Raw genomic sequence first — 25,373 nt, forward strand, 5'->3', positions numbered from 1 at the left:
CGTAAGTAACTTAGGCAACAAGCTCTTTTTAAACAGGAACCTTGAATAGAAATAATATCACACGCAGTCTTTTTTAGATCTGGCAGACGCTATGGTTGTGTTTTTTAGTAAATCCACAGTCACATAAATGTGTAGTCATGTCGAGTTACACCCTAGAATCCATGTAATGTGTGGTTCCTAGTGATCATATGCCTTTAATTGGCATTGTTTGATACATATGGCAAAATTAACTCGTATAGTAAAGAAAATTTTATTGAAGGATGGGTCGGATCGTGATGTTCGCAAATCAGAGCCTTCATCCGCGCCTTCTGTGGAGTCCATCGCTACTCACCGGCTACCACAGCCTATGGTCGACTTCAGTAATCTGCCTAGTATAGACGATACGGAACTAAGACAACGTGCTGTTGAGAGGGCCCGTGTTAAATCACTAACCAAGGTCAGCTGCAAGGGATCTACTATCGCAAAGAAGTCTGCTGCAACCACTGAATTCAAAAAGAATGTCATTGCACCGAAGGTTAAAGGCAGGGCAGCTACCTCGGTGGCGCCTCCCAGTTCTGATAAGCCCATCGCAAGTGCTACCTCTGGATCTAGTCTGGATTTGGCTAAGGAGGCCATAAGTACTAAACCTAAGGTTGCCACTGGCAAATCTAAGCCGCTAGGTACTACAGTGGATACCAAGGTGATCAAGCCGCAGTCACGAGGTAAACGTAAGCGTGAGGCTACAAAACAGATGTGGCGTCGTAAGTATGACTTCGCTAACGAGGCTAAGCGCCTAGTGGAATCCTTCCATCAGGAAGATCAGCATGGAGTTGCTCTTGGTAACGTTTCAGGGTTGAAGAACGAGCTTGAATCCATTGAGGAGATGTTGAACCGTGCTGTTCCTGCCCCTCGGGTGGTTCAGAAACCCAGTACCAAGCGTATGATTCGTGCTAAGTTGCGTAATAAGGCATTGCTCCAAGCAGCCTTGAACAGTGCTTAAATGTATAGTATAACAAGGATGTGTATGATAGCTTTTACTATTTATGGCTAATGGCCAACATTAGAGTGGTGTGTATGGTCTGTCGCGTTAGCGCCATATAGTATGGGTGTGACCTAACATATAATCGCGGCCATATTGTGTAAATATATGTGACGTTCGTCTACTTGATAATACCATTTTGACGGTTGCTTTGGCACCCGTTCTTCGGGAATGCCGCCAAGATGTTGGATCGTGTAACCTGGTTCCATTTTCAGAACCTTCAGGACAACTTCATGAAGTATTACCGTGCTACGGAGGTACTTTGTTTGGTTGTGTTCTTTGACATTCTTTGCAGAAGCATCGTATTGACGAGATTAGACTGAGTCGTCTAAGCATTCTTTATGGCGCTGCTACACTTAACCGTCGCATTGAATACATATTTCAAAATGAAGAAACCAAAGGTATGTCCCCTTTTCATAGTTAATAAACGGCCCTAGGCATGGTCATCTGTGCTCACCTTAAGCATTCTAAGATCCATGACTTCTACATAATAGTGGCCTGCCTAATATACGGTTACACGCTATTGCATACCAACTGGCACGGTGAGACCGATGAAACCCTACGATACAAGATTCGTGTTTCTAATTGCCGTTTGGTGATTGTCGACGACGAGATTGATACTGAAAGCATGGTGGCTGACGTGAAGTATCTACGGCTATCTGATGTCTACGCTGAATCGATATACCGCAAGGGACTTTCGTTGAATAACTACCTGTCGCTAGTCGATTCCATGGGAAAGGAACGTTCGGACTATCGTATCCAGGAAATGTTAAGCGACCAATCCAAGCACGTGGGATCGATATCGCTGGATTCTGTTATGATGATCACATTCACCAACGGTGGTGTATCAGGTCGACCGCGTGCGCGTAAGGTTACTTACGGAGAGATGGCGCAGCACTTTCGTGCTTTGGAGGCTATGAACGCTTGGAGTTCTGATGACGTGTTGGTGGTGTTCATGACTAACCCAACTTATGACTTTTTTTCCAGCATTGTGCTCTACTATTGCCTTAGCCGTGGCAATGTGCACATTTACTTTTTGCAGCGGTACATGTCCACTTATTGGAAGATCCTATGGGAGTCTAACGAGCATGCTAAGAACGTTTTCACCCAGCTTGATAAGAACTACAAGGTAGGTCTAGGTATCGAATTGTATATCTCACAGATTCTATCGTTCCTATTCCCACGTCAACTCGAAGCTTTGTTGACCCTTGACGAGGTAGCCCATGAGTGCCAGATGTTGCTAAATTCACCTATACTATCTTTATCACCTCGACCTACGCAAACCCCGAGTACCACAGAAGCTGCTGGCACTTCAGAGGGGCACATACGACCAGCTGGGTCTGAGGAAACTGCAGCTGCCGAGGTGCGTCAAACTCCAAGGTCAGAGTCACCGTCTAAGAAACAAAGTGCCAATATGCCCATATCAGGCGAATCTGGAGAATGCCCATCGTCTGTACCATCACGGTTGAGTACCATTGGAGCTGCCAAAGCAGGAATAGGGCGTATTGCAAAGTATATTTGGGGGAACTCTAGTAACAAATCGGATAGTGCCAGGTCCACAGTACGCACAGGGCAAACTGCTTCGACATCTGCCAAGGAGGGTTCAGCTGCCCAACGTAGTTCCAGTGCACCTCGTACTGTAATACCGGATACCAATCGTATGACAAGTGTCCACATCCCTAAGCTACACCTGAAGCTTACCGAACTGCGGAACGTCCTATGTGATAAGAATGTGGTTTTCCTCTTATCAGGTACCCATGCCAACTATGCGCTGTGTAAGTGTGATGGTATCCGTGATATTATATATCAGGCCGGCTGTTTGCCCGTTTAACTGGTGGCAAGACGCCCGCCGTTCGCTATGGGTGTACTGAAATTTCACCCACGGTAAGTGCTTTGCGTGGCTTTTTTACATCACCCAGATAACGTTGATACCGCCTTGTGTTGAACAGAAGCGCTTGATGGCGCTTTATAACCTAGGTTTGTCAAACGTCTCTAATGGTAGCCGTACACCCGGTATATATGTCGGCAACGCAGTATCGGAAGAACATGATTTGCGCGTTGTTAAGTCAATTGATAAAATGGATCCCAACTTTTTGGTACGTATCTATGTTAGCGAAATATACTTGAGCAGGTGCCATGCGACCCTGGAGAACCGGGTTACTTTGTTTGCCACAGTGGTGATCGGAAGTACATGGTGCTTCCTAGGGAATTTAGTGACTCGCTGTTAGATGACGGCACGTACATCGGTATGGACGACATCGGTTTCTATTTAGAGGCACTGGACGCCAAGCACTTCTACTGGGCTTACAAAGTTGATCATACGCTGCCAAAGGAAATTGATTACCCCTACTTTGAACTGCTATGTACCAGCAGGGAGATACAACAGGCTATATGCAGCCGCTACGACCTCACTGAACCTGTAGTACGCGTGGAAACTGTACAAATACGCCACAACAATGGAAGCCCGCGTATTATTACAGCAGTGGAGCTGATAACTAACCTTCGTGCTGAAATTGCCGATGACCTTAGGACAACCTTCCTTGACCTCTGCAGTAAGTTCGACGCATTGAACTATAACTGTTAACAGAAGAAGCTGGTATATTCGAAGACTGCCCAGCGCCTGACGAAATCCGTGTAACGTCCATTCCGTGGGCTTACAAGGGTGCTGTGAGCTACCACGTGCTGAGTGTAAGTGTGTAGACCGTTCGAAAACAACTTTTCACAGGACCTGTTGCAGCAAACGCACTTATAATGTCACACAGCTCAATGTATAACAACTTTAGACGCTTAGTTCTCAACACATCAGTAGCGACGGTCGCAGCAGTGGCAGTGTCTGATAACATAGTGACGTTGCGATGGGTAGGCACTGATATATTAACGCATATAACAAATAGGTCAATAATGACTCCATGTCACCAGTACTGTTCGCACTAGATAAGACACGAGGTTGGCTATACTGTGCATAGGCAATAAGTCACAGACCTGGCCGTGATCATACGCGCTAACCGATATTATCGCAACGACATCGTGCTATACAAGCATCCAGTCACAGGGGCAGATGCTTTTGGAAGGCTACTAGAAGTCAATGTAAGTGAAGACATTAACCAGCTACGTGAACGTGTTCCATGTGGCCATTGCTGGTAGGTACACAACATGATGACTAATGTATATAGGATAGAGAATGACAACCCGCGCTCGGACGAACCCGATAGTCACACTTTTGGCGCTGTAAGTTGTGATATAACGTAGCCATATCACATTTAATCGCTCTCCAGATACCAATGGGACTGCTGCAGGGATGCGTACTAGGTACCGTATACCCCCTTTCACGTGCCAAGGTACTAGTCAACTAAGTGATTGCACGAGATTCTGTGGCAATTTCCTGCGAATGTTGTTGTGAAGTGCCGCCTTGATATCGGTATCATCAACGTCCTTGGCAGACATTATCATACCCCGAGACCTAATGGAGCCTTCGTTCCACGTATTTTTGGTAGATGTAGAACAAGAACCCACGTTGGTACTGGATGCCCCCGACTCTTTTGTGACCTTAGCAGGCTTTGTAGATAAACCGTGCTCATATGTACTTGGGTATGACCCAAATAGATCGTCTGGAAGAAAGCTTATATCCAAATCGTAACCTTGCGGATCGTGGTAGTCATTCGTTATCTTGACACTGCCTGAGCTGCCATGTGATCCGGCGTCTGATTTCTTTTCATTGTTTCTCTCCTCGAGTGCCTTGTTGTAACGTGAAAGTATTTTAGTCGTGGCAGTGCAGATTTTTTTCTGTAACCGTTCTGGAGTGTCCTGTAAAGTAGTATAGTGATTCCCACTGAAGTTCAAAACGCGGTTGCCACTGGTCAGCAGATGACTGCGTTCTTTGGTACTGCTTTGATCGGTCTCGACGCCCTGGTCCGCCACCGCTTTATCATCGTCCGATGCTCCCTCGGGTTCACTGGAGCCCACAGATAGGTATTCATCAGAGCTCCTTGATCCATCAACGTCAGAAGAATTCTCAATGTTAAGCGTATCATCGGGCATATCAACGCTCTGTAGCAATTCGTGCAGTGTATAGGTTTGGTCCGATTCTTCAACGGGATTGTCGTCACTACGTTTGTAACACACTACACTGATGTCAAGGTTGCCACACTTTAACTTCTGGGCATTCGGACCCAGGACAAACACCGTGCGACCGAAACTCATGCATTTACGACGACACTCACGTAAAATGCGAAGGTTGACCATCTCCTGGATGATGTGGCATATCTGCTGCGCTTTGGCATGCTTCAAAACACCGTGATAGGGATTCTCGTTAAGGCGATACTTGATTATGGTCGATTTGTTGGACCCACGCAAGGCGTCGCAAAGAATATTCATAGTTAATACGCTCTTCTTGCGGTGGCGCATAGCCTCCTCTACAAAGGATACAATAATGCGGGCATCGTCACCAACGTCAACATGCTCAGTCAACATGTTAGAACAGCAATTGTCACAACCGCCACAATTAGTATCCAGGACACCACTGGGATCCTCACCAAAAGCACGGAATAATAGTAGACGCCTGCAAGTTGACTTGTTCTGACAGAATTCACGCATGTTAGATAACGTCAGATTACTGGAAATATGCTCACCAGAAGCGGCTTCAGACACAGAGCTGCTGTGGCCCAAGTTCTTGTGACGCTCAAAGTCACGTAAATTGTACCATAAAATAGTTGTAGAAAACTTGCCATCACGACCTGCACGACCAATCTCCTGATAGTAACCCAAAATGGTAACGGGAGCTGAAGTGTGGAATACAAAACGAACGTCAGGCTTGTCTATACCCATGCCAAATGCAATGGTAGCCACCATTACACGTACTGCACCACTAGTCCACTGCTGTTGAATGTAACGACGAGAGTCCAAATTGAGTTTGGCGTTGTATATGCCAACAGATATACCAGCAGACTCCAGTGCTTGGGATACCTTCTCGCTGTCGCCAACAGTAAGGGTGTAGACAATGCCACAACCAGTAGTGGATTTTAAGATTTCAACCATCTCCTTCAAGTAACTGGAAGTCTTCTCACGGCACTCAATCCACAAATTAGGACGGTTTATAGTAGTACGTAAACGTACACAAGATGGAATGCGAAGCACATCAATTATGTCAGAAGCAACCTGAGGAGTAGCGGTAGCAGTCATGGCCAAAATAGGTACATCGGGGAATTTACCCTTCAAGTTACACAGCTTACGGTAGTCCTTCCGGAAAGCTAGTCCCCATTGAGATACGCAGTGAGCCTCGTCAATCACAAACAACTTTAGACGGCCTGCGTCGTGGAGCTCACCAAGTAAACGCACTAAGGTAATGGACTTGTCGAATTTCTCCGGAGTAATAAACAGTATAGCACCGCTCTCAAAATTATGGTCAGCACTCAAGTAATACTCAAATATATCACGTAATTCACCAGAAGAAGTGTTAGCAGTCACCGTCTCAGCATCAATGCCATAGGATCGCAGTATACGCATCTGGTCCTCCATCAGCGATATCAAAGGAGAAAATACAACCACAACGCCACATAAAAGCATAGAAGGTAATTGATAACAATGACTCTTACCTCCACCAGTAGCCATCATCACAAAACAGTCACGATTTAGCAGTATGGCATTTATTGCAGCCAACTGTACACCTCGGAAAGAAGTGTAACCAAAGACTGTACGGTTAATCTCTTCAACACGAGCACTAAACTTGAACGAATCCCCAAATAAATCACTGTTCTCCGATAAAACACAACGGGGGACACGTAAGTCAAGGCCAGCTACCTCATGACTATTTACACGAACCATGTAAGCCATACGGGAATCAGATAGTGGATCTGATAAATGCGATATGTCACCGTCGCCCTGAGTATCAGAGCTGTCCGCCATAGAATCCATTGTCTGACTTGGCAGAGTCTCAGTGCACAATGAATCACAGCCCTCACTACCACCAGGTGATGATCCGCCCGTGAAACGGCTATTGTACTTGGACTGGGAGTTAATTTTGCGACGCTGTGAATGATCCAAAGTATAGCCATTTTTAGGCGCCATACGTTTAGTACCATTGGTATCCAAAGACTGGGCAAGTCGTTCTTGGCTCAGTAGCTTGTCGATACCATTGTTACGCTGTTTTTCTATTTTAGTTGGTATAAGATCGTCCGGAAATGTCTTTTTGGTAGTGATGCCATCACCAGGACTACCTGACGTAAAAAGTTTCTGTCCAACAACAGATTGACATGAATGGTCATTATATAGACCCTTTGGCAATTCCAAGGGTAAATTTATACGATACTGGTCAAGCTCGTCGCCATAAAAATTTGACCTAACAGCTTCATTAACATACATCTGAGCACGCTTTTGAATATTCACAACATGTGACCACCGGTCATGAGCAGATGCAGGCGAGGATAAACATTCACCAACTGCACGTAATAACGAAACTAAATGCTTCACAGCAAAGAATGATACAGCTTCAGCTACAATAAAAGGTTTATATTCATCGCTGCACCTGCAAGTTTGGTCGAAATCTGTATTGACACCCTTGGAAGATCGTGTTAACATCGATGACTTTGGAGTGGGATCATGCTGTAAAGAGCTATCCAGCGCTAACATGTGGTTGCAAGCTGAAACCATATCACAGACCTTGTCCATGTCAACACTGCCGCTGTCGCGAGTGTGGTTCACAGCAATGTCACCAGGCTCTATCAAACCATCCAAAGACATGCCATCATCGATAGATTGGTCCATGCAATTGTTGACACCCCTAGAAGCTAATAAATAATCTACGGAATCTGATAAACGACTTGTTGATGTAGATGCGCCCATTATATCCTGGTCATTAACAGATGAAGATTTCAAATAATCCCTAACATGCTTGGGCGAGCTTTCAGCATTAACCACGGAAGATTGCTCATTAATATCTTTCTTAATATTGACATCTAGTGCATCACTGGGTACGCTGTCCAGTGGAGGGACTGGCATGTCCGTAGCAGACACGCTAAACATATCATCATCAATCACGGATTTCTGACTAATCACATTCAGGCGCTTTGATGCAGCGCCAATTGTACTGTAATTCCCATCATTCACAGAAAAACTGTCTTCTACAACACGCTTACGAGGAATTGAGTTGCTTTGAACCAGCTTGCTCACATCCTCCTGAGCAGCATTGCTAACGGTCGTACTAGCGTCAGTAGTAGGCAAGCCATCAATGTATGGCTTGCTGGATGTACTCGGGTCATCAGCCTCATCATTGGACGTCGTCAAGTCAATCAGTATCGGAGAATCTTCAGGCTTCGGCCAGGAAGACATCCTGCTAGTAAATACTAACGCCAATCCGATAAGCACACATCCGATATATGCACCAAGGTAATGGATATGATATACTCATCAGCCAGCAAATAACAACCATGGGAATATACTTGTTGAAGCACACAGTCATACACACATGACGTAAAATCACAACCAAATATGCAACACAAAAGCAACAAAAAGGTTTAACAGATTAATAATACGCGTTTTATAAATACACTAGACATAAATGTGTGACTGAATACAGAAGAAAGTGTCACGGAAATAAACAACAGTATCTAAGCAAAAGTCTAATAAAGATTATATTACAAAATCCAAATTAGATATAACGCTTTCATAATACCATGCCGTTTATCACGCCAGGCCCATTCAAGGGGAAATGCAAAGCAGCATTACGAAGGTCAATGCCAGGAAGCAACTGAGGAGTGATGACGAAATATTGAGGAGGAGCAAGCTCTCTGGTCCTCTGGGAACCGCTCTCTGTATTTTGATCGCCATAGCAACCAAGTAATAGTCCCATTATACGCTTCTCATAGTTGGCATCAAGACCCTGATTAATCTCATCAATCACAAAAAATGCATTGGTAGTCAAATGCTGAACGGCTAAAATGTATACCATAGTGGTCACACCGCGCTCACCACCAGATTGATAAGAAGCATTTAGAGGTAATAGGTCGCGATCTTGGTGAAACTTCACCATCACCGTCAACTTGGCGTCCTTTATGTTGTCCATAGTAGCATCCAAACGAATCTGGCCACCAGCACCTTCACCGATGCGCGACATGTAACGACCAAAATTAAAGTCGACTTGCGATACAATCTCGTTAACACGACTAAGCCAATTCAAAAACATTTCAGTGCGAGAACGATTAAGCTCTAATATACCAGCCTCAGCCTGAGCTATCTCAGTAGATAACCGCTCTTCATGAATAATAGAATCGCGCATCTCCTTCGCATTTATAGTCTCCTCACAATCGTCACGCTCAAGACGCTTGACATCCAATTCGGCAAGCTGTAACTCGCGCTCAAGGTCAGCCTCAGTCAACTGGTCCAATTTGCTAGCCTTCTCCTGACGAATACGCAAAGCCTCACGTTCACGGGTGTCAGCAGAATTCTCCCCATCAGCAGATGATTCAACCAATTCTCCACTAATAGCTTTGATCAATATATTGAGCTCAGTAATCTCACGCTGGTAACCCTTGAGCTTCATCTCCTGCTCCTCCAAGGTACCCTCTAAACGTTTGTACTCCGTAGATATCTCCTCATAACTGTTTTCAGTCAGCTTTGACAAATCCTCCAGACGAATCTTGCGCGCGTGTACCTTGCAATATTCAGAATGCAAAGACTGGGCTTCAGAAACAGCAGCACGCCGAACACGAGCCTTCTCAATCCATGTCATTATACAATCAGCACGCTTTTCCAACGATTCAGATATTTCATCCCGCTGTGAACGCTCCATACTATCTAACTCGCCGCGTTGCTTGTTGCCACCGGGGCCTAATGCACCTTCAAGGGTATTCAAAGTACGACACAAAGATTTCTTCTCACGATTCAGTACATACAAACGACCAGATACCGCAGTGTTGTCCTGTCGACGAACAAATAACATACCGTCAAGAACACTTAAACGCTTAGTGATGTCCTGCAACTCAACCTGAGCAGCATCAATACTGGTGCTGTTATCAGCAGTGATCAAGCTGCTGCAGTCATGCAAAATAGTGGGTACAGTAGGTATCTCAACACAGTAGTCACTGTAAAGCTCACTGCAGCCCCGAAATTCCCTATAAATGTGGCGCTTATTGCCGATGTAATAACGTAATATATGCACCCGCTGACCCAATTGCTCGGAAATCTCATCAGTCATGCATCGATAAAACGATCTAAAGAAGTCTTCCTCCATAGTCAACGATTCCACAGGGCTGCCACATTCATCTTTAGCAGTACCTTTTCGTTCCACAAACAAATCGAGATTTGCGGAATCAGGTGCCACTGTGGATCCCACCCCTGAATCAACACTTTGGGAACCTTGTTCAAGTGGCTTATGGGTGTCACATTTAGTCACAGAGACCCCTGATCGTGCTGTAGAATTGCCAGACAATTGGGAGCCGTGTGAATCAACAGTCCTATCATCCAGCAACATATCCAATACCTCAGAAGATTTAGTAGGACCCATACCAGAATGATGTTCCGAAGTATCTACGTGTTCAAACTCATTAGGTTCAGCCTTCACTAAAGTAACCAAAGGTAACTTAACAGTGGATTCGCCACGCATCCTTAAAGAGAATATATCCTCATCAACGACAAATGATGTGCCCAGACGAGCTACACTAGCCAAGGTATTCATGGTAGCCGGATCCTGGCATTCAACCAATTCGTGCAAGAATAGCTTTACACCAAACTCTTTCATACGATCAGTAACACGACATAAAACTGGAGGTTCCTTGGGAGGCGTCAATGAAGGCAAATTATAGCGTTTAATTATGTTGTAAGTACTTGGGTCCATGTCTTCAGTCAATAAAAGAGATTCCATGTAAGTACTAGCAGTCTCCTCAATGATGCAACAGTTGGATTTGCCACGAACCTTCATGTCGCTAACCAATAGCTTTGGAAGAGAAGCAGCGTCTCTTACAGGTTTGGTATTGGGTGAATCACCAGAATCGTTGGCGTCAGGTTGAGAACCAGGACTAGTTGTATTCAATTGCTCGCGACGCCAACGCATAAACCTACGGTAACCATCCCTTTTGATAACATTCAAGCGCTTCAATAAATTCTCAACTTGAATATCCTCATAACTACGAATAGACGGACTTTGAAGCGCAGCAAGTCGTGATCGAGCAGCTTCCTCCTGCATACGGCACTCTGCAATCTCAGATGTCAACTCATTCTCAGCGGATACCTGCATCTCCAATAACTCAATCTCCTTGTTGACATCGGATAATCGACGCTCCAAAACGTCCTTGTTGGGGTTCTTGGACTTAATTATACCAGGCTTCGGTCGGACGTTGGCAGCAAATGTACGCATGGCAGTCATACACTTATAAAACACCTTGTCAAACGTATTGTCATCTGCCAGAGGAACTACTGACATGTCACTAGTTTTAACCGGCTTTACAGTATGCAATACATTGACACCCTTGGCCTTAGATATCCTGTTCCGAAATAGTTTAAGTAAACGGTCGTTCTCCTGTGTAACCTTCCTGATGTTCTGATCCAACATGCTCCTCTCGTCAGTTAGACGACGATAGTCCTCAGATGTGGAATTCATTCTAGTCTTGGTGGACCTGTAACCACGCTCCAAATTAGATAACTTGACCCTGTATAAACGCTGCTTTACCAAATTGGCATACAATGTGGCATCCTTAATCTTACTCAAAGCATCACTGATCACACGAAGCTGAGCTATTTTAACAGTTGTTGAATTCAATTCATCAACCAAAAGCTGCATCTTAGAACGCTGTGAACGCAAGTCCTTGGCCATATCAGTCATGGTGTCTAAATCAGTACACAGAGAAGGCTCTATTGCATTCAATGTTGACCTAAATAGTTGTTGAGGAGATAAAGCAGCAAACTTTCCAACATTAGCCTGAGCAAGGAAAGTAAGCAAGTTGTTAACCTGTAGGTTCAATCGGCGCTGAACGCTTTTAACCATCTCAAAAGTTACAGATTTCCCATTTATACTCCACTCATTGCGAACTGAAGTTGATGAACTGGCAGGTGTACTAGGAATATCCATAGATAACGCCTTGTCCGTTTTACGGCGTTTGTTACCCCTAGTTTTCATCTTGCTGGGAGTGCTCTCGTCATATTCTTCGTCCTCATCGCCACCTGTATGCCTAGAATTACTTGACTTAGGATCAGCATTCGCAAATTCCTCACCATCGCCAGGCAAGTCAGTGGAGTCCGCCTGAGAAGTACCATCGGAGGTATTGGAATGAGTGACAGTGATAAGACGAGTCAGAGTGAGAATACCAGAAGGCATGGAGCTATCAATTAAGCCAATCTCAATCTTGGATTGATTAAAACCACGCTTGATAAACGAACGGATGTTGTCGCCACGAGATAGAACATTCGTATCAAAACCAAGACCTAAAGCAATGGCACAGACAATCGCACTCTTCCCACAACCGTTCGCAGCGGCTATAATATTCACACCAGGGAGCGCCTTCAAGCGAACGGGACCAGTGTAAGCCATCCAATTCTCCACAGTAATGGAGTCTATAGCACCCTCACGGAAACGTGCCGAGCCATCGCTACCCATCCTGTCTATTCACAGCAACATGCAACAGAAGGCGACTATAACTACTCTAAAGTGTCATTTCTAGAAAGCTAACTTCAACGAATATAACAAACTCTGGTCACACCTTATAGACAAGATTCTGACACCAGGAAAAAAGATTCCAGACGAAAGTGCTATCCAAATACCTAAATATTAATGCGATAAGCTTTCACATAGTCACTAAACAATCATGGTTGCGATTTATTGATAGTGTGTGCCCGTGTTAATGCAATATAGTGGCTATAAACAACCACAAAGGTTGGATATAAGGCTACACATAGTAAAGGATTCAGTAGTGTTAACTCCAATTATTTGCTCGGTTTTATTAAAGGTGGACTTCGCAACGTTTCGCGATTGATTCAACCGGTTATTAACAATAGATGTAACACTACCACCATTATGTGTCGTCGCAGCAGGTTTATTCAGTCTCACACAGTAGTAGGACATTATGCAGTGATGTTGCGCTTATGAAATGTTTATGTTATTAACATATGTGCCATGTAGTCCTCGCAGCACAAAGTTAATATGATATACTCGTAATTCAGTGCACCAACGTGTATACGGTTGGACCTATGTCCAATATTCTAGGATACAAGAGATAGGTCTATTTGTCATATTATATACAGGGTTTTATGTCGCCACGGGGGACTTGTGATCAGCGCTCGTCTCATTACTGCCTCCCTTCGTGCCAAGGTCACCCAAAATCTCCTTAATATTTATGATATCAGATGTAGCAGATACAGGCTTCTCTTTCCCATTGACCAACATGTGAGTCTTGTTCTTCTTGTCAACGTAAACTTCCATGTTAATCAAACCCTTGTCTGGCTGCTTCAATGCGTGCTTCATGATGTTGTCGTTCGATGCTTTCTTGCCCGCTTTTGCATCGCTCTTGTCTTTAGAACCGTGATGCTTCTCCGCGTCTTCGTCCTCATCTTCCTCTTCGTCATGGTCCTCGCTGTCATCTTCATCACCTTCGCGATCAACCTTTTTATGGTCCTTTTCGTCCTCGTCGACGGAATTATTTTCTTCGTCGCTATCGCCCTTACCCGAGTTCTTATTAACCATGGTACCCTTAATGCCCTCATTGCGGCAGAACCAAGCCTCAGTCAAAGCTGCAAACATATGACATAACATACACTATAACATACCATTCATCCAAGTGTGACATGAAGTCTCAGTACCAGCACATAAAGCCTGCTCAGCACCCCGATATATAAATGTAAAGCAACTAGGAGCATTTTCAACTGGTCTTGCAGGCAACTCCATGTCAACCAAATAAAAAGTAAACTGAGGTTTCCGTTCATGGTATATCATCAAAGAATTCCCATTCAACTTGGCCATCAGAGGTATACGATCTTTGTGGTTAATGTCATCACTCAAAGCAGAGTAGAACAGTGGGCCGATTTTTAACATATTACAGTCTATAAAAGATCACATGAAGATATATAGGACTTACCAGGGTTCAAAATAGTAGAATGGCCAGTTCCGGAATGGACTGTATTCAACCTGTTTTTAGCAAGAGTGGCCTGATGACGCAATAAATCAGCCTGCTTGTGAAGCAATGCCACACGCGCCAAGTTGGCCTCGAGCTGGACTGTCAACATCATTTCTTGGTCCGAATGGTCACCCGGCAACGATTTGACCTTTTCCAACTCGGCATGAATGCCTTCCGCATATGAACGTAAAATATTAGCGGCGCGCTTCTTTTGGATTGCCTTCACAGTCATGTCATTGGCCCTCTCAGACTGCGATGATTCGTACTCAGCCAATCGGTCCTGCTCCTCCAACCATGTTGGCTCAGATCTGCTTTCATCTTCCTCAGCTTGGGGACCAGGTAACTTGTCTTTCAACCTAGCCTCCTGAGCCTGTAAGAAGCGAAGTATAGCGCCAGATGTCTCAGCCTGCAAAAAAGTCAACCAATGAATGCTAAAATGAAATAGATCACAATCTAACTCTTTCTTATTTCATCCAGAAAAGCAATAAAACAGTAAAACAGGAATCAAATGAAACAGTAACATCAATGTGTCATACGACTACATTGTCTGATACACAGATTAACAAAATTGTTAACCTGGTTCATACAATATTATGACTAACATTATGGTACAACTTCAATTGACATAATAAATGAAAGCATCAATATAATCTATCACTTACCCGTACACCAGCTGGAACGAAATGCGATAATAAATATGATCCAGCAATGAAGCCAGCTGATACCTGCATTATGAAATGCAGATGATCATCGACTGCTGGAATCCTGGTAGACACGAATGTGTAGAAGTTAGTATCCCCAATGATACCGAATATGTGTTACACACGTGTGTAACAACAATTTGACAGGGATATACAGAACGTAATTACACATAGGTGTGTGTATGAAGTGTCAACAGCTTGTGATAGTTGAAAAACTTTAACAGGTATACATAGTTAGAAAACGACATCATACACACTTCCCCATGATGTCGTATAAACATCAACGCCAGTAATAAGCAATGCCCTTACACATGGGAAAACTGATAAGTCAGAAGAATAAATGGCTTAAGATGTGATCATAAATATGCTCAAAAGATCACATAGTATCATTGGAGCTGCAGTGGCAGTTACCTTGTCACTAGCAGCCATAACCCTCAATATTGGATATGTTACCGCAATTAGCAGGGCGGTGACAAACCCAGCATTAGGTAATTAAGATCATACGTCAATTTTACTGAAATGTGTAGGTGCGGATCTGCCAAATCCACCGAAACCTGAAATTGAACATGCTGAAGAAACCGAAATTGGTATGTCCATTTAGTAAAAATGAGCTCTATCGGAGGATTGTTGTATATAAGGGCGTTAGTGCATTGTGGCATACATATATAAACTGATCGTGATTTTACTATGCATTGCAGATCAATCACAAGGAGTACGCAGTCTCGATGACGAAATTGCCAACCATGAAATACTTGACCTAGGAAGGCAAGAAGACTTCTTTTTGGCGAACAAAGGCAAAAAATGTGACGTCCTGATGGTAGGATATAGAAAATGGTGATCTACATGGCGCTTTAGGAAGATGTAATCGATGTAGCACTGGAACCACGTGATATGTTAAAGACGCAGCAGTTTATCGGAAGTATCACACCAGCAGAATTGAGATTGTATTTGCCAGGTAAGAAGAAATAACGTTGAATATAATCATAAGCAGATCGTCTTAAAAGCGGTGAAAAACCAGGCAAACTGTTTGCTCGGTTTTCACTCGGTGCTATAGTGACGCCACTGGAAACGGTAAATTCATCAAGAGATTGTAAGTGAGTATCACGCTTTTGTTATCCTATGTAGGTTTCCGAATGTTTTATAAAAAGCAGCCCATACTCTTCTGTGCCAAGGATACGAACCATAGAAAGTAAGTCGCAATACAAAAGGCCTACACATTAATACAGCTTCTGGATGCATACAATAGTCAAGGCTAAATTCTGTCATACAGCACATGCAGTGCTAAGTAAGGCTTCCACACCAGATGAGCACGCGGAACCTGCTAAATTGCCCGATCTTTCTACTAAACAAAAACGACTCAAAGATCTTCTATACCCAAAGAGCGTCTCCGAAGATGCTATCGTCGCACCGCACCACGATAATAACATTACCAATATAGATATCAAGGGCGTAGGCTCGGGAGAGCCAGAGGTAAGCGCAACAGTCTGCTGTCTAACGTCATCCAGATTTATCTAAATGGCGAAGTAGTTGAAAAACAAAATAAGAATAAGCAACCAAAGGAGCTTTCAAAGGAACAAAACGAAACTCGGGTGGAATCAGCCCTAGTTTCTTGATATCGCAATGTGACAGAAATGGCACTGAGACTAGACCCAGATCTCCCTCATAGACACGCCTCCAATTCGTGTGAAGCATTACAAAATGATATGGTGGAATGTTACAAAGCGTCACGATGCTGCAAAGAGCTTCAGAGGCCATTTAAAGATTGCCTAAAGGACCTTAGGCCGGATCAAGTCGGAGAGGAGTGCCTTCAGTTAAAGCGTGCACTTGCACAATGTAGAAGAAATGTACTCAATGGAAAGTATAGGGTCACTGGTAACCCATATTCGAGATGATTAATCAGAGTTACTTTGTTAAATGTTTGTTCTTATATATTACCTTTAAAAGTGAAAATAGTCATAACACCTTTTATTCCGTGGTAGTGTCCTTCTTCTGCGATTTGTGCTTCTTTCCTTTTTTCAAACTGAAGGCCTCTAAACGATCCTGATTAACATTGTATGCGGTCATTCGGCCGTGATGTTTATGTTCACCCTTGCGTTTATCTGATTTATATTTCAATGGCCGTGGTAAATCCGAATCATACGTCAATAGCTTGCTTAAAGGCATAATGGAATTCAACTCTTTGTCGCTTTTTTCCAAAATAGTGTTAATGTCGCACTTGTATGGTTCCACTGGTCTATATTTAAATCTAACCTTCATGTCACCGATCATGTCCTCATAGTCCAGATTATAGTACTCTTCCTCAAGCTTTTTCAAATCGTCCTTGCTGAGTTTCGGAGGAGCGCAAGAAGGTGGTACCACCTTACCGGTCATCCTTAAGTGCTCATGGTTAGCCAAAGGAACACACGTTTCGCAGAGTGTATAGTTGTCACATTCATTACAATCAAAATGCTTGTGACCAGCCGGGATCCCTTTCATGCAATAATCGCATAACCACCAAAGCTCATCATCCACATTTACATCTCCAGGGTTCCATTCGTCGTCTTCTGCATCTTCATGGTACGTAGAACCCAGAATATTAGTCATGTCCTTTTCGTGCTGAACAGGGTCAAAAGGTGCATTGAGATCTACAACATCCTCGTCTAATTGCACACCGGCATTCGTCTCAATCTCCCTCATCCGCTCTGCAATTTCAGCCTTCTTAAGATTTTTGAGACGTTTCAACTCTTCCTCGCGGCGTATCTTCTCCTCAATCTTATTCTGCTTTTTTTCTTGACGTTTTTTCTTTCTGCGGTCATCCACTTTACGCACAGAATCCTCAATGGTACGAGGGTGGCCTTCAATGGTAGCTCCTTCAGCTTCTTCGAACCTGAAGAGTATGTATTGTTGCAGAGAACAAAGATGTTTGCGTATATGGATAGCATAGTTCGTAAACAGATTGTATATATTTATTACAAATCAAAACGGACACCTGACATTCACGAAGAATGTCGAAACAGTATGACAAAGTTCATCTATAGATAGTAATAACCCACCTATAATTGTATTTATATTCAAATTCTTCAGCTTCGTCATAATGCTCCTCATCCTCTTGTTCCAATCGTAGTTGCTTGGCATAGTCAATGTCTACCTTATGGTCCTCCCGCCAACGCTGGTTCAAAATGTAGTCCTTTAGAAATTCCTCATCTTCGTCCATCGTCTCTTTAGATGCCCAATAACGCGATATCAGAGAATCGTCCATTGAACCAATAGCAGCAGATTTTTTTGAACTCAACTTTCGTTCCGGCAGTACATCAGTGGCGTCACTCTTCGTAAAGAATTCGGCATCGTCATCCAACTCGTTTGCCACCGATAAAAATGCATTTTTGAGATCTTCCTGTTCCTCCTGATAATTCATTTTGTGTTCCTTTAGCTTATCGCTCTCATCATCACTATCACTCCCAAGGGCCTCGGCACCTTCATTCAACAAGGTCTCGCGCACCATGTCCTTGTAATTTAAAGACTTGGATTCGTTTTTGTTATGAACGGAATTATCGTCAGTGTCAAAATCTGAATCACTAAAGCATTTTATGTTAGGGTCATATATGGCAGGGTTCTTACCCTGTATATCCAGCAATGTCTTGAAAATCTTGCCCTCAACCTTATCCGTCAAAAGAATGGCGTCCTCATCTTCATCATCAGATGTAGTGGAGGTGTATTGACCATCAGAAGTGTTAACATCAGGGTGATTGGACGAGTCATGTTCATCTAGTTTTTTAGGATTCTCGCCCAAAGTGGCTTTGTTCGTACCATCATCGACAGCATCAAATGCATTCAATCTTGAATTTTTTGAAATCTTTTTCTTTCCTCCCATCCTTGATGGAATCTTGTTTCTTTTACTTATCAGACGTATAAAATCAGTTGATAGTCAAAAATAAAATGTACAGGCAAGTATTCAAGTTAGGGATGCGATATAAATGATATATTAAACGTATTTAAGTATATTTACATGTTATATGTGGTTTATATGGAGAGTGTTTGCAGGAAGCGCACGGTATAACCAACAGCAGCTAGTGTGTGTATCTAGGGATATGTAATAATTCTTTTAAACAAATATGTAGACTATTCCAGGTAATGTATATCAATATGTTTGAGATATCTAAAAGCAGGTGATTTGAAGTAATGATACACATATCATTACCGATGATGTAATATCCTTCCATTGTTTTTTCGGTAAGTGGTACAATGTGCAGCGCCTCAAAGATATACAATAGAAACAAAGATTCAAGATGGGTTATATTGGCCGGCGTACATTACATGTGCCATGGAATGTATCTAGGCTTCACCTAGGTAACTACTATCCATACAAGGAAATATGTGCATACTATACGAACGCTAAATCGGGAAAGCAGCATACAATAGGAGATGCCTTGGCCTATTGGAATCCACTAACAGGTGTTTCGTTTGTATCGTTGCAATGTCGTTCTTATTCGGCAACCGGGCCCGCATTCAGCAATGATGAAGGCATTTGCATAGATTCGGTAAGAGATGTTACGGGAAATGCATTATGTAGCAAATTGTCAACGTTATCGAGCAAACCAATGCCTAGCGATAATTTAAATGGGATATTACACCCAAATATCGAAACAGCAAATCCCGAATCTGAACGGGAAGAATCGCACTCTTGCGCTGCGGATGCAGCTTTTCAATTGCAAGAAGGAGAAACTATAGACTGGAATAACAAGCAATTGTGCAGGCTGTCGCATAGGAACTTGCTTCTATACCTGTATAATAATGTTGACATGGCTACTGTGGTAAAAATTACCAATCAAGTATTGGCACCCTATCAAACACTTCCTAAAAGGAAAAAGGCATCGCAGCGACGTCAATATTTACAAAAGTTTTTGAGATGTATCAGAAAACACCAACCCTTGGAGGACCACGTGCAACTGGGCAAGTGGATGATTAGATCTATAGATCTTCTTACATGCGACGATCTTTATTCAATGTTACGCGTCAGACACATACTGAATTATGACAACTCATTTGAAACATTCCGTGCTTCATTTGGGATGGAAAACTTTGAAACCTTTTCAAACGTAAGGTCAAATAAAGTCCTCCAGGAAAAAATAATTGGAGAACAGGCAATCAAAAGCCGTACCGCGCAACGTAATTTGCTGATGCGTCACTTAAAAATCAACAAATTCAGGTTCTTGAAAGATCAAAATGTAACAGTGAGTCGAGGCATAATCTATTACATCTATGCAACAGAAAGCGGTATACGAAGCTAACATCGAATGGTCTGATAATACAGTGGAAATGTCGCCCTTGAATGCAGAAAACTATGCATTTATATACAATCTACCTTTTATAGACGAAGAGGAACTGAATCAGGCTCTATCTGATGTCTTGAGCAGATTCGCTAAAGTGAAAAAAATTGAAATCTTATTTGATAGGTTGCCTCCACTAACAAGCTTCGTAAAACGTGCATCAATACCACGTCACGTAGCACCGCCACCAAGAGATAAATACTCCCCGTTATACGCGCTCGTTGGTAAGCTAATGAAACGTGGTGATAACATTTCCGATAGAGTTCGAAAGTAAAGAGGGGAGAGACTACCTTTGTGATGAACACATCAGAGTCTTTGGACTGTTGTGCTGCGGGAGGGTCGTTTATCCGGAATTGGCTGAAAGAAAATGCAGCCTATTAACCGCGATATATCCACCCTTTAAAAGAATGGAGCTTGCCTTACAATTTGTGGCTAATACACTAGTGGAACAAACAAATGTCGAAGTGAATAGCGGCACTAATACGATAAAGACAATCCAACCAATGGACATTTTTAAAGTAACAAACGAAGTGGAATCACTTGGCACTAACAGTCTAGTAGGAGATTGTAAAAAAGGAATGGTCATGCCTGATGGCGATATCGCCTACACGAATACATTACTTTGTAGCACTGGTCTATTGCCAACAGGTGAGGCGCCTCGACCACCAAGTGAATGCAAAATTATGGCATCATATAAGCGTAAAAGAATCTCATCTGGTAACAATACAGTTGTGACTGCGAACACATACACAGCATCGATCACAACTGATTGGCCCAGCATAACACAAGTAAATCTTGACAACCACGTGGATCCCTCTATGTTGGATCAGCTTGCAAATAAATCTAGAATGCATGGACGGTATGGTTAAACAAACAGCTAAATTATATCCCTACAGAATGGACCCGCAATGGATAGTCCTACGTTTTCCTACATTCAAACACGCATATTTTGCACGTAAAAGGTTGATGCTGAAATTTGTTGATGAACCCAGGAGCATCGTCTCATTCGACACTAAAAGGTCTATATTCCACAACGGTTAGTATGACATCGCGCGAGTTATAGTACTCAGGGAAATATGTAGATCTTCCGCTATTACAATACAGCAATAGGACTGTCAATGACCCATCGATTACTAGAATAACGCAGCATGGTCCAGCTAATGAAATTAATCTGGGTGCTGTAATAGATATTGTGCCTTGATTCTTCATGTGTGGGTAGAATTGGAACAATAAAGCTTTAACCCTATTATCCCAATTAGCGGGATTCTAAATCTTGAGAATCAATATTTTAACTGATAATATAATAACAATGTTAATAGCGTTGACCAGCGGCGTTCGGCCTATCCGGTTCGTCTGGGCTACAACGCGATCAAACGACCGTATATTGTGGCAATCTTCCGCCTGGTTCTCAACACATCGTCTCTTCCGTATCAGAAGATATATAAAAGAAGAACTGGACAAGGGCTCTTTGAATGAAAATACGCTAAGAGAAGCTAACAGGATTGATCCCAGACTGACGGTTAATGCAGTGGAAGCACATTATCCTGATGGATTCCCTAAAAGTGAAGGTATTTTGAGGGAATACCTAAAGGCACTCATGTTAACTAATAGATTTGATTCTCGTAGCTTGAAACCATTAATTATACCGAAGTATATGTCCAATGTTGCAGTGTCAAAAGGTCTCCCTCATCCGCGCACTAATCAAATTGATCATTACGGAGATACACAGGCTTCCTCAAATAAGTATGATGAATCATCAGAACCAAATGGATTGAATTCATTGGGAAACGGGAAATTATATGTTAATTCAGACCCCAAGAATCCAGTACACGTAGTCGTTACGCCAGCAGCTAGCAGTAAATTCATGCGTTTTTTCAAAGGGCTGTTGTCATTCGGCTCTATCGCATTTTGTTTTGGATCTTTGTATCTATTATTGAACCAAAATCTACAAAGAGGGTTGAAACACAGTTTTAAGGTTGTAGATCCTGAGGATGTAGATACAACATTTGCAGATGTGAAGGTAGGTTCCATATTCTGGAAAAAACAATAAACAGGGATGTGACGAAGTTAAAAGGGAGTTGGATGATGTAGTAGACTATCTAAAGAATCCAGAGAAATTCGAAAGACTAGGAGCTAAGCTCCCTAAAGGCATATTGTTGTCAGGACCACCTGGTACCGGTAAGACCCTCCTGGCAAGAGCCATTGCTGGAGAGGCTGGAGTTCCATTTATACAAGCTTCTGGATCGGAATTTGAGGAGATGTTTGTTGGTGTAGGGGCTAGGCGCATCCGTGAGTTGTTTGCGTTAGCTAGGACAATGACTCCTTGCATCGTATTTATTGATGAACTAGATGCATTAGGTTCTAAACGTTCATCCACCGATCACAACAGCGTTAGAATGACGTTGAACCAATTGTTAGTTGAATTAGATGGCTTCTCTAAGCGTGAGGGTGTAGTAGTTCTTTGTGCAACCAATTTCCCGGAGTCACTCGATCCAGCGTTGGTTAGACCAGGCCGCCTAGATAGGACTATACATATTCCATTGCCAGATTACAATGGACGTTACGATATTCTGAAGCTTTACAGTAAGAAGATACTGGTCTCACCAGATGTTGATCTGGCAACGATCGCCAAACGTACTGTAGGGATGACAGGTGCTGATATATTTAATATTCTTAACATGGCAGCTCTTAAATGCTCCATACAGGGTCTAGCTTCGGTGACACCATCTGCTATAGAAGAAGCCTTTGATAGGGTTGTTGTAGGCCTAAAAGGTAAACCTTTAACAAATGAGCGTGAGAGGAAGGCGACAGCGTATCATGAAGGTGGGCACACGTTAGTCAGTATACATACGCCGGGAGCTACACAAGTGCACAAAGCGACTATTGCACCTCGTGGTCGTACCCTTGGTGTAACGTGGAAGATCCCAGAGGAAAAGTCGGATACGCGAATGTCTGAGTTGCACGCAGAAATAGCAGTCTTGATGGGTGGCATGGCAGCTGAAGAAGTTATATACGGTAAGGAAAATGTATCGACAGGCTGTCAGAGCGACTTGGAAAAGGCTGCTGATATTGCGAGGACAATGGTAGGTGTCTTTCGTTATTAATCATATGTATTAGGTCATGAACTTCGGAGTTGGAATGGATGATGTCAGTGGCCCTATGTTCTTGGATCACAAAGATTATGCCAAACTAAGTGAGGAACACCGTAAGCGCGTTGACACTGCAGTACAAAAGATACTTAATGTAAGTAAATGTAATTATGCCATATTATTGGGTAGGCTGGTTATCGTCAAGCATCCAGTGTTATTCGTGGAAATTTGGTACAGTTGCACAATCTTTCAGATGCACTTGTGCAATATGAAACTCTTAGCGCCGATGAAATAAAACATGCAATACGTGGTGAAATGAAAGATATTGAACAAATACGTCAAGCACAATTGTCGGAAATACGAGCGCAAAACAAAAGGTACTCCCATTCTCAGCATGGGAATAACGACCTCTTGCCAGAAACTCAGCACTCTTACCGCACTTAAAATGGTGCATATTGCATCGGTAAAAAGGCATTAATATATTATACTACATTTTTGACCCGAAGCTCTACCCCGTAATCATGAAATATTTAACTATCACTATGGTTATTGTGTATGCTATAACTATATCAGTAGAGGAATATCTTGTCGAAAAGTGTAGGTAACAGGGAAACTTTCAGATGCCGTATTCTTTCATGCACACCACGAGGTGCCTTTCCGAGCAACTCACAATGAACGCCACAATTAACATGTCCTAGTGAATACAAAACACATGGCATAGAGATATGATACCACCGTCACGTGTTATTCTAATGGATATGAAACAACGTGCACTGAAAACACCACCTTTCGGAAAGCATAATGTACAGTAGTTGACCGTCCTAACATGTAAAGTGGGATCTTAACCCGCGCTAATGAAGACATTTAAAACTTCAGTTTGTGTGGGTACATGCCTCCACGAAGAGTGAAGCGGGTCTTAAGGTATTGGCATAAAATGTCACAGTTCTTCAAAAATGGAGTCAGAATGCTGTCGACGTTGTCTTGCTTCTCCTTAATTTTACGTTTAGTCTCATCGGACACCTTTTCTACCTCAGCATTATCGATGAACATTGCATCTTTGCTGCGCTTTTTGCGGAGCTTGAACTCCTGCATACGCACTTCCTTGGTTTTGCCAAAGCAGGCGTCAGTGAGGTTCGAAACAACAGCTTCAACAGCAGCCTTGCACTGAGGACCGTTGGTCTCTGGCATCTCAAAGACATTAGTAGAAGTGGCTATAACATAACGTGGATTCACACGTCTGAGAGGAACACCATTGAACAAAAAGGGGCCTGTAACTAAAAGAAGACCACTTTCCTTGAAAACCTTGAGTAGAACAACACGTTTCCCTTTGTAGCTCCCACTTAAAAGAATCAATACAGTGCCTGGAACCAAGCTAGGCCTGATCTTCGGAGGGTTCGCGACCTTGCGAGAACGATCGGACGCGCCAGCGGCGGAAGTAGCAGTCGTCGTGTGAACCATCTTGTACGACGACGAAATATACTGTATATAAATTAATCGGTATATTTCTACGGCAGTGTGCCCACTCGTACACAATATACAACCCGTTTACACAACAGCACTATCGTATAAGAAATAAATGTACAATGTATCTATAGCTCATCTTCTACATAATTGCGCCAAAACGAACACATAAAAGTATGGCCGAAGAAGTTGGTTCCAAATGATTCAAAAAATATGAAAACATGAACATAATTATTGGCTACTGCACCAAACTTACTGTATTGTTCCAAGAAGGATCTTTAATAGCACTCCACTGCGATCTTACTGTAATTTGGTTTAAAGGATATGTCAATATTGCAATATAATTGAACGTTTGGAGCGTGGTACAGCTCTTTACGGACCTTTATACCGTTGGCGCCCCATGTCACCGTCGCGAGCCTTGCCATAAACTCAAGAGTTAAATATATTGTAAATATACAAATCGTATATATTCGTACTATCCGTGTTGTATTACAATCTGATCGTTTTCAGAATTTTAGGAGTGGCATGAATCTCTAGAGTTGCTTCAAACGACCTTCCATATATAAAAGGTAAATGGGAGAACGTTTAAAGGTTATTCTAAGGTGTATCTGTTCTGCTAATAAAAGTAATCGTTCTAATTATTGGTTAGATTGTTTAAGCTGTATTGTAGGTCAACGCGATATATAATGATTCCAATTAGATGT

At 42.8% G+C, this 25,373-nt stretch overlaps 11 protein-coding genes across 11 annotated transcripts; 6 read left to right on the plus strand and 5 right to left on the minus strand.

Annotated features, from left to right (window-relative positions):
- Positions 1–184: 184 nt before the first annotated feature.
- BBOV_II000790 (uncharacterized protein) lies at positions 185–1,012 on the plus strand. Its single transcript, XM_001609557.2, has one exon. The coding sequence runs from the start codon at positions 218–220 to the stop codon at positions 977–979; it is 762 nt and encodes a 253-aa protein (XP_001609607.1). The 5' UTR covers positions 185–217; the 3' UTR covers positions 980–1,012.
- A 155-nt stretch (positions 1,013–1,167) lies between these two features.
- On the plus strand, positions 1,168–3,773 carry BBOV_II000800 (uncharacterized protein). The gene is made up of 9 exons (XM_051767808.1): positions 1,168–1,275; positions 1,314–1,419; positions 1,456–2,147; positions 2,181–2,793; positions 2,829–2,902; positions 2,938–3,114; positions 3,150–3,570; positions 3,606–3,706; positions 3,744–3,773. Exons 1-9 carry the CDS (start codon positions 1,201–1,203, stop codon positions 3,768–3,770), a joined length of 2,286 nt encoding a protein of 761 aa, XP_051623098.1. The 5' UTR covers positions 1,168–1,200; the 3' UTR covers positions 3,771–3,773.
- On the plus strand, positions 3,765–4,376 carry BBOV_II000805 (uncharacterized protein). The gene is made up of 5 exons (XM_051767390.1): positions 3,765–3,877; positions 3,913–3,964; positions 3,999–4,158; positions 4,192–4,246; positions 4,294–4,376. The coding sequence occupies exons 1-5, from the start codon at positions 3,770–3,772 to the stop codon at positions 4,369–4,371; spliced, it is 453 nt and encodes a 150-aa protein (XP_051623801.1). The 5' UTR covers positions 3,765–3,769; the 3' UTR covers positions 4,372–4,376.
- BBOV_II000810 (ATP-dependent DNA helicase RecQ family protein) lies at positions 4,350–8,435 on the minus strand. The gene has a single exon (XM_001609559.2). It carries the CDS (start codon positions 8,339–8,341, stop codon positions 4,364–4,366), a length of 3,978 nt encoding a protein of 1,325 aa, XP_001609609.1. The 5' UTR covers positions 8,342–8,435; the 3' UTR covers positions 4,350–4,363.
- Positions 8,436–8,609: 174 nt separating this feature from the next.
- On the minus strand, positions 8,610–12,813 carry BBOV_II000820 (structural maintenance of chromosomes family protein). Its single transcript, XM_001609560.2, has one exon. The coding sequence runs from the start codon at positions 12,597–12,599 to the stop codon at positions 8,676–8,678; it is 3,924 nt and encodes a 1,307-aa protein (XP_001609610.1). The 5' UTR covers positions 12,600–12,813; the 3' UTR covers positions 8,610–8,675.
- Positions 12,814–13,221: 408 nt separating this feature from the next.
- BBOV_II000830 (uncharacterized protein) lies at positions 13,222–14,978 on the minus strand. The gene is made up of 4 exons (XM_001609561.2): positions 14,775–14,978; positions 14,074–14,518; positions 13,766–14,038; positions 13,222–13,729 (listed from the first exon to the last, which is right to left on the minus strand). The coding sequence occupies exons 1-4, from the start codon at positions 14,841–14,843 to the stop codon at positions 13,248–13,250; spliced, it is 1,269 nt and encodes a 422-aa protein (XP_001609611.2). The 5' UTR covers positions 14,844–14,978; the 3' UTR covers positions 13,222–13,247.
- Positions 14,979–15,125: 147 nt separating this feature from the next.
- On the plus strand, positions 15,126–16,562 carry BBOV_II000840 (putative integral membrane protein). Its single transcript, XM_051767024.1, has 8 exons — positions 15,126–15,301; positions 15,341–15,400; positions 15,512–15,630; positions 15,669–15,768; positions 15,805–15,903; positions 15,939–16,002; positions 16,040–16,283; positions 16,319–16,562. Exons 1-8 carry the CDS (start codon positions 15,178–15,180, stop codon positions 16,424–16,426), a joined length of 918 nt encoding a protein of 305 aa, XP_051623099.1. The 5' UTR covers positions 15,126–15,177; the 3' UTR covers positions 16,427–16,562.
- Positions 16,563–16,726: 164 nt separating this feature from the next.
- BBOV_II000850 (KRI1-like C-terminal family protein) lies at positions 16,727–18,689 on the minus strand. The gene is made up of 2 exons (XM_001609563.2): positions 17,846–18,689; positions 16,727–17,679 (listed from the first exon to the last, which is right to left on the minus strand). Exons 1-2 carry the CDS (start codon positions 18,661–18,663, stop codon positions 16,779–16,781), a joined length of 1,719 nt encoding a protein of 572 aa, XP_001609613.1. The 5' UTR covers positions 18,664–18,689; the 3' UTR covers positions 16,727–16,778.
- A 51-nt stretch (positions 18,690–18,740) lies between these two features.
- On the plus strand, positions 18,741–21,341 carry BBOV_II000860 (uncharacterized protein). Its single transcript, XM_051767683.1, has 7 exons — positions 18,741–18,920; positions 18,959–19,022; positions 19,064–20,023; positions 20,061–20,343; positions 20,381–20,978; positions 21,016–21,155; positions 21,190–21,341. The coding sequence occupies exons 3-7, from the start codon at positions 19,079–19,081 to the stop codon at positions 21,318–21,320; spliced, it is 2,097 nt and encodes a 698-aa protein (XP_051623100.1). The 5' UTR covers positions 18,741–18,920; positions 18,959–19,022; positions 19,064–19,078; the 3' UTR covers positions 21,321–21,341.
- Positions 21,342–21,382: 41 nt separating this feature from the next.
- On the plus strand, positions 21,383–23,685 carry BBOV_II000870 (ATP-dependent metallopeptidase HflB family protein). The gene is made up of 4 exons (XM_001609565.2): positions 21,383–22,139; positions 22,174–23,202; positions 23,237–23,362; positions 23,398–23,685. Exons 1-4 carry the CDS (start codon positions 21,429–21,431, stop codon positions 23,650–23,652), a joined length of 2,121 nt encoding a protein of 706 aa, XP_001609615.1. The 5' UTR covers positions 21,383–21,428; the 3' UTR covers positions 23,653–23,685.
- A 372-nt stretch (positions 23,686–24,057) lies between these two features.
- On the minus strand, positions 24,058–25,012 carry BBOV_II000880 (Ribosomal protein L6e family protein). The gene is made up of 2 exons (XM_001609566.2): positions 24,926–25,012; positions 24,058–24,687 (listed from the first exon to the last, which is right to left on the minus strand). The coding sequence occupies exon 2, from the start codon at positions 24,664–24,666 to the stop codon at positions 24,073–24,075; it is 594 nt and encodes a 197-aa protein (XP_001609616.1). The 5' UTR covers positions 24,667–24,687; positions 24,926–25,012; the 3' UTR covers positions 24,058–24,072.
- Between the last annotated feature and the right edge of the window lie 361 nt (positions 25,013–25,373).

The sequence above is a fragment of the Babesia bovis genome, chromosome 2 (assembly GCF_000165395.2).
Source record: "Babesia bovis T2Bo chromosome 2, whole genome shotgun sequence".
In the NCBI taxonomy this organism is placed as follows: Eukaryota; Apicomplexa; class Aconoidasida; order Piroplasmida; family Babesiidae; genus Babesia; species Babesia bovis.